Raw genomic sequence first — 8,723 nt, forward strand, 5'->3', positions numbered from 1 at the left:
AGGAAATGGTCCACAAATATCCGTATGAATCAATTCTAAGACGTCTGAAGCTCTGTTGGAACCTATTTTCCTTATGTTTGTCTGTTTCCCCTTTATGCATTCAATGCACACCTCAAAATCATCCAGATCAAGGGGTTCAAGAATTCCATCAGTCACAAGCCTCTGAATTCTCTGTTTAGAGATATGACCTAAACGCTTGTGCCACAGAATGGCAGAATTCTCTTTTAACTTTCGCTTTGTACCATTTGCACTCGAGTGCAATATTTCATTATCAGTAGAAACAGTATCAAGCATGTAAAAATTATCAATCAAAGAACCAGTACCAACAATATTTGAATTAAGCGAAAGACAAAATTTATTATTTCCAAATGAACAAGAATAACCAGATTTGTCCAAACTAGAAATAGAAATTAAATTCCGTCTAAAGTCTAAATGACGGTGCAACAAATGTCTCAATCAAATCCAAATAAACACCAGTTTTTAACAATAATCTAAAATTCCCAATAGCTTGAACTGCAACCTTTTTGCCATCGCCCACAAAGATGTATCTCTCAACATCACTTGGCGGTCGGCTCCAAAGGCAACCCTGCATAGACATACTAATGTGAGTAGTAGCACCAGAATCTACCCACCAAGTATCAATAGGTACAGTAGCTAAATTAATTTCAGAACAAACTAAAGTGAGAGTCATACCCTTCTTTTCGCGTCATGCCTTGTATTTGGAACACTCTTTCTTCATGTGTCCAGATTTCTTACAAAAGAAGCAGGTGAATTCCTGATCCTGCTTCTTTTGCTTCTTTGGCAAAGCATCTGCATTATCCTTAGCTCTTTTTCTCTTCTTGTCTTGAGAGGTTGATGCCAAGTGAGCACTATCAGTCTTCTCTCGCTGTAACCTCTCTTCCTCTTGCACACAGTGAGAAATGAGCTCATTAAGAGTCCATTTTTCCTTTTGAGTGTTATAACTCACCACAAATTGACCGTATTGTGCAGGAAGAGAGATAATAACTAAGTACATGAGCAACTCATAGGGCAGCTCTAACTTTAATGCCTTTAGTTTTCCAGCAAGATTAGACATTTCCATAATGTACTGCCTTATGTTTCCCTTTCCTTTATACCTCATGTTTATGAGTTTGGACAAGGTTTGACCAATTTCAGCCTTTTCATTTTGAGCAAAGTATTGCTCGAGTTCCTTAAGAAACAACTTGGCATTAGTAGTCTCAACAATCGAGCCCCTAAACGCCTCCGGAACGGAACGTTTCATGATCATCAAACACATGCGATTTGAGCGTTCCCACTTCTCAATTTTATCTGTGTTTGGATTTTCCTGAGTGGAAGTGGGTTTCTCAGTCCTTAGCGCATTGTCGAGATCCATGCAGCCGAGAACAATTTCCACATTCTCTTTCCACAGCTTGAAATTTGCCCCATTAAGCATTGGAAGCGAATTCACTTGAGCAACATAATTGGCAGCGGTAGCAGAAACTATACAGAGAACCAATAAAGATAACATACTAATAACATGTCATATCATATATATTCATACACGATATAGACAAATAATCCGAAGTAAAATGAGTTTATTATAAGATACCTAGCACAACATTAATATTTAGTCTGTGGACAAAAATATCAACTTGTAAGTGGTACTCTTAATGTAGTAATCAAACATTGACAATAAGTCATGTCAAATCATAGCCTTCCTGTGGGCCGACTATGAATTACATGGAGAATTCTTGATAATTGTCACATATTTATTACCACAGGTATGTTTGTTACTTGGCCAAATAATAATCTTCATGTCTGCCGATCACTATCCGCATAAGCAATAAACACACATATGATCACACAACATATGTTATTTGGCCAAACAATAACCTTCCTGTGGGCCGATTATTATTTGCATAAATAAAATATATTTATATGACCAACCTATTTGAAATCAAATTAACCTTTATAAATTTGGCCACTGTGGCGGCTAACAAATCTATCATATTTAATTTCAAATAGAAACCTTTAGGGATAATAAACCCATTTAAAAACAAAATAACAACAATAAAGAAAATTATTCTTTATCAATCCTCAATGTATATACATACATACTATATCATTATACCATTAACAATAAATACCTTTTCATTATAAGGCTTCAAAATTAATGCACAAACAACGCACATGTAAGCCTTTTCAAATGAAAGCTTGAAAATGATGCATACAATAAATACCTTTTCATTATAAGGCTTAAAAATTAATGCACAATCGACGCACATGTAAGCCTTTTCAAATGAAATCTTGAAAATGATGCATAATACCAAAAAAATAAATAAATTATATTTAGCTTTTAACAAAGAATATCAAATATAAGGAAAACCCCAAAACCAAAGACCTTAAACATTTGATTTCTTTCAAACCGTAAGTCCAAAATTTTCTAAGAGAATTCATTATTTATTCAAAAAAATTCAAACAACAAAATCTCATCGATTATAAAGCCAAAATTCTTCCAAACATTCCATCTATTCACAGATTCAAAATTTAAATAATAAACCCTTATTAAACTGTGAATCCTAGTTTTTTTTTTTTTAAATGTAGCTTTTGTTCCAAAACCAAAAAATCACCGTCAGGGAACAAAAATAACACTACATAGCTAATACAAAATACATAAGATGGAACCCACGTTCAAAAAATAATAAACTTTATGCCAAAAGACAATAAAGCAAAACTTTTCATGATTCATCATATATAAAAATCACAAAACTTAATTCCCTCATAATTCAATATGACGATGGCTCTGATACCAATTGTTGGAATTTTTAATTCCTCTAAATTTTATGGTGATAACTATCACCTACAAGCCAAGATCCATCAAACCAAATCATAAAGAAAAATAAGAACAACATAAGGGTGGAGGAATACCTGTCTCCATTGCAGCGGAATAACTTTGATCTTGTCTCTTGGGGTTTGTAGTCTTCCTCAGTCAAATCACCCTAAAACCGAATTCCTTAGTGTGCCGTCTCTCTCTTGATGGGGAAGAGAATCTAGGGTTATTCATTTGACGTATTGGGGACCATAACCCTTTTTATAGTGTTTTTATCTTTATTGTTGGGCCAATAAGCTCCCATTATACCTAGTTGGCCCAACACCGGTATGCACTCATTCAGTCCATACTCATTTAGAAATTTATTTCGGAATATTTAACTGATCACTTTAATTTACCCAATATATACAAATAGCATAATATAATTATTAATATAATATGTGACCCACAATAATTATTAGAAAATATAATTTCCTAAAAGGGCACTCGTGTTGGACAGGTGCAACTTTTACCTAAAAAGCTCCGCATTAGTGTCTGGGCCTTTGTGTTGAACAGGTGCAGTTTTTTTTTTTTTACCTAAAAAGCTCCACATTAGCGTCTGATCCTATGTGTTGAACAGGTTCAGTCTTTACCTAAAAGCATAACTTCTAATCTTGTCACATTTGATAATTACCTTTCTACGCCGAAAATATGGACCCAAATGTGCAAAGAATTGAATTATTTTTTTTAAACGGTTTCGGTGCAAAACCATGTGAATTTTTTGGATGAATTAATATATAGGTTATATTTATCTCATTCAATATGAGATAAATCAAATTTCTACACACACATAACAAAGATGGATCCCACTCCTATTTTTTTTTCTCCAATTATTTGTGATTTCCTCTTATAATTTTGTTTCACTAACATAAGATAACCTATCTCCAACAACATAAGAAAAATATTTCTCTTATATATATATATATATATATATATATATATATATATATATATATATATATATAGGTTATACTTATAACTTATTTTTATTTATAACCTCTTACAATCGTATCTTAACCGTTAAATTTCGTCAATCAACAGTTATCATTTATTGCGAATTAATAATTAATTAATAAATTTAATTTGCGAAAATAATAACTGTTGGTTGGCGGAAATCAACGATTAAGATATAGTTGTAAATGAAAATATGGTGTAAGTATAACTTTCTTCATATATATATATAGGGATAGGTTATTCTACCTACTATTTTTTCTGCCTACATTTGCCTACTACTCTCAAATACCATTAGATCAGAATCTAAAGAGGAGAGAGAAAGATAAATATTAATTAAGATTCTGATCTAATGATCTTTTAGAGAGGTAGGCAAAGGTAGGCAAAAAAAATAACGAGTAGAATAACATATCCCATATATATACACACACACTTTTTTATAAAACAATTTTACTTCATTTTACATATTTATTACAATTCTATTATTTAATATATGGGATAAGTTATTGTGCCTACTCCTATTTTACCTACTTTTGCCTACTCCTTTCGTTACCGTTCGATTACCATCTCATTCAACGATCCATATTTGTGATATAAAATAAACCTTTTTTTTTTCCTTTCTTCTTTCTCACTTTCTCCCATACCCTTTCTCTCTCCTCTCCTTTCTCTCTTCCTCTACGCCATACCTAATTTTTTTTCCCTTCTGCCGCCGTGGACCTCAATCTCCTGACAAACTGTTCGATTCTAATGATATTATTAATCTTTATAAATTAATACGATTGAATCGATGACTAAAAAAGAAGTTTTGATGTGATTCAAAGCGGTGGTGCCACGAGGTCGATCTGTTCACAGAATCCTCCTTGTTTCTGCTTCAATATGTCGATCTGTTCTTCCACATGATAGATACTCTTAATTTCTAATAATTAATTGGCTATCTGTATCAACATAATTGCTGGAATGGCACCAATTAACCCTGTTTCCGGATTTTTCCAATATCAATTTTTTTATTCTTTAATTTTTTTTATTTATTTTGAATCTTTTCCAACTCTGCACAAATCTTTTGAATCACAATAAAACTTCTTTGTTAGTCATCGATTCAATCTTATTAATTTATAAAATTTGTGTTGTTCTTCAGATCTAAAAATTTGTTGTGATTTTTCAATCCATTGACACTGGTAATTTGATAGAAACTGATTCAGAAGGAGAAAATTTATATTACAATAATAAAAAAAGAGACTAATGTATATTGACGATGATTTCAAATGCTGTGGTAATTGATTTCAAATGCTTCTGCGCCGTTCACTTGGGCAGAGATTAACGATAAAGGGAAAAAAATAGGTATATGGCAGAGGAAGAGAGAAAGGGTATGGGAGAAAGTGAGAAGAAAGAAAGGGAAAAAATGTTTATTTTATATCACAAATATGGATTGTTGGATGAGATGATAATCGAACGGTAACGAAAGGGGTAGGCAAAAGTAGGTAAAATAAGAGTAGGCACAATAACCTATCCCTTAATATATATGAGAAATATTAAATGAAAATATTGTCTTATTCAACATACCAATTATAAAATCTTGTTCATTGACTCACACCTTAGAATCAGTATTTTAAAACTCCGCCCCATCCCAGGGTCGACCCCTCCGGGTCACTGACCCCTCTCTTTGAGGGTTCGAATTAGTAGTTAGACCTTACTTACACGTTGACCCCTCTAACCCCCGAAACCCTTGGTTGAACTCGTGACTCCCGGGTTAGAGGGGTCAATGAAATTTTGTTTAAAAAAAAAGATACACGAAATGATGTCGTTTGATGTGTAAAAAAAAAAAAAAACTCGTTGCTGCCTAGATTTAAAACTAGATTTGAAATCTGAATTGTTCTTCTTCTTCTCTTTCGATCTTTTCTCCCAGACCCAGTCTCCTTGTTCCGGTGATCTCCTCCACCGTACTGATTCTTCTCTCCCCCACCGTTAATTTATCGTGTCGCCGCATCTCCTCTGCTATTCTTTGTTTGGTAAGGGATCTCCTTTTACATACTGTTGTGGGTGCATGAAAAGAACAAGAAGAGTCTGAGTTTGATGATATAACTTTTCATTAACTCCATTGGAATATGTGTTTTATACTTTGATAGTTTAATACTTTGATTAGCTTGTGAATATTGACTTGTGGATGTAATTGGTTAAATTATGTTAAGTATATTTTGAATCTTTAATGATTGATAGTTTTATTTTTTTAAATTTTTCATATAGAATATATATTTATATTTTTATATTGCATAAAATCGGATCAGCGAAGTGACTCTGCAACCCTCCAGTTGAACCCGTGACCTCGGCCGAATCAATGGCTGGACCAGATTTTTAAACACGGCTTAAAATACATCGTTTTTGTAGAAAAATGATGCTTCACATCTTTTTAAGTTGAAATGTATGGGAAAAGGAAATATTTTCCCTTTCTAAATAAATCTAATGGAGACGGGTTGAGGTCTTTAGCATATAGATTTAGAGCACATGGCTACGAATCATAGTATAAAGAGTTCAAATCTCTCCTCGCTGACAACTAACGAAAATGGAAAGAACCATTGCCTCTTAGTAAGAAAATCATGATTAGACTAGGAAATCCAAAACTATGAAAATTAGGCATGAAAATTTTGTTGAAATACCTTACCTTGTTGTTTTCTATTTTAAAAGGAAAAAAACACAAAATTTTTAAAGAAAATAAAAATATGTATAGGATTACACTTTGCTAAAATATGTGGCAGGAAGTGCTAGCACCAAGTATTTTACTGAAATTTGAATTTAAAATTTTGCCATGTAAGAATTAGATTGCCGATCATGCTAAGTAAATATGATATTTTTCGAACCATGTTTAAAGAAACAACTATTCCCTAAACCCTAGTAGTAATAATAATAATAAGATAGAACGAGTAGAAATATATATCATTTATGCATAAACATATGATATAATTGTTACTTAGATATGGCATTATTATTTTATGAAATTCACAATTCATCCAACCCTATATACAACCAAATTATAACAATCATACAATGTGCACCAAAATTAAACTTATACTAATTATTAATAAATTTTAAATATATATTGTTATATTTCATATTAAGAAGAGTAAACACCATTTTTGGTCCCTGACAATATCTACGAAATCCTTTTTAGTCCCTGGAAATAAAAAAGGACCAAATTGGTCCCTAAAATTATGAAAAAAGGGCCACGTTAGTCCTTATGTCAACTCCTCCGTCACTAACGTGGCCCTTTTTACATACTGTTAGGGACCAATTTGGTCCTTTTTTATTGCCAGGGACTAAAAAGGATTTCGTAGATATTACCAGGGACCAAAAAAGATGTTTACTCTATTAAGAAATGATAGAGAATGACTTTGGTACTTAACATGTATGTAGTTCTTTTTTATAATATACATTATTTTTCTTATTAGTTGAGATAATTTATCTTGTAGAGATCTTAAAATTATTGGGTCAAGTCGAACCTTCAAGTCAATTGCGGAAGCAAAACAGTAAAATGCAAGAGGAGAAAGATGGAGAAGAACACGGTCAATTTGTTTAACGTGGAAAAACCTTCTCCAATGTGAAGAAGTAAAAACCCACGGGACACTAGTCCATAATCAAACTTCCACTATAAGAATAATGGGTTAAAACAATCAAACATCCCTAGTCTTTCACTAGAGGTACAATCAAATGTCACCTACAATGGTGGTAATATCAAACTTCCCTAAAGAGGTCTCACTCAAACTTCTCTCTAGGGGTATTTTTCATCTCATCTCTCATATCTCTAAACCTCACACACTATAAGCTTATATAGGTGAGGGAGGTGATTCTAGACTTTGAACCACTCAAAGGATGTGACCCTTGAGCCTTGCACCTTCATTAATGGAGAGACATTGAACCACTCAAAGGTTATGACCCTTGAGCCTTGCACAAAAAATGGAGAGTTCCAACCTCTTGGTACTTGAGCCAAGCATTGAAGAAGGAACAACTCCTAGCAAATCTCCCCCTTCCGACTTCAATGCGTCAGATCAACATCATTCTGACACCTCCACAGCAGTCTTCGAATTTTCTTGTTGGTACTAGTTTTGTCATCATATTGGACCAATTCAGGTCGGTGTGCACTTTGCCAAGTGTGAAATGTCCATCCTCCACCATATCCCTGATCCAGTGATACCTTACGTCAATGTGCTTTGTGCGGGAGTGATAAGTCGAATTCTTCGCAAGATAAATTGCGCTTTGGTTGTCACACTTCAACTCGTACTTGTCTTTATCATGGCCGAGTTCAGAGATAAACTTCTTCATGCACAACATTTCTTTGCTTTCTTCAGTCACGGTAATGTACTCAGCCTCGGTTGTCGATAGTGTAACACATTTATAAAGTCTTGATTGCTAGGAGATAGCTCCTCCTGCAAAAGTCATCAGATATCCAGTCGTCGACTTCCTCGAGTCTGCATCTCCCCCTAAATCAGCATCCGAGTAGCCTTGCAACTCGACTTTGCCTTCTCCAAATCAGAGGCATAAGTTGGTCGTACCTCTAGTGTACTTGAAGATCCACTTCATTGCTTTCCAGTGCTCTTTGTCGGGGTTTGATAGATACTGGCTCACCATTTCAACAACATATGCCAAGTCGGGTCTAGTGCAAACCATTGCATACATCAAGCTTCCGACGGCTGATTGGTACATGATCTTCAGCATCTCATCTTTGTCTTCATCAGATCTCGAACATTGCTTCTGGTTCAGCTTTATGTGTCAGGATAAGGGGGTGCTCATTGTTTTGGCTTTGTCCATGCTGAATCTCTTCAAAATCTTCTCAATGTATTTTTCTTGACTCAGTCACAATAGCTTCTTTTGTCTATCTTGGATTATCTTGATTCTGAGTATCTACTTTGCAGGCCGAAGGTCTTTCATTGCGAAG

General features: G+C 34.0%; 1 protein-coding gene across 1 annotated transcript; it reads right to left on the minus strand.

Moving 5' to 3' along the window:
• Nucleotides 1–480: 480 nt before the first annotated feature.
• On the minus strand, nt 481–2,917 carry LOC133289747 (uncharacterized). Its single transcript, XM_061487747.1, has 3 exons — nt 2,908–2,917; nt 1,116–1,479; nt 481–586 (listed from the first exon to the last, which is right to left on the minus strand). Exons 1-3 carry the CDS (start codon nt 2,915–2,917, stop codon nt 481–483), a joined length of 480 nt encoding a protein of 159 aa, XP_061343731.1.
• Nucleotides 2,918–8,723: the final 5,806 nt, after the last annotated feature.

The sequence above is a fragment of the Gastrolobium bilobum genome, unplaced genomic scaffold, assembly GCF_033153095.1.
Source record: "Gastrolobium bilobum isolate Gb01-03AN ecotype WA unplaced genomic scaffold, APGP_CSIRO_Gbil_v1 utg26082, whole genome shotgun sequence".
Classification (NCBI taxonomy): domain Eukaryota; kingdom Viridiplantae; phylum Streptophyta; class Magnoliopsida; order Fabales; family Fabaceae; genus Gastrolobium; species Gastrolobium bilobum.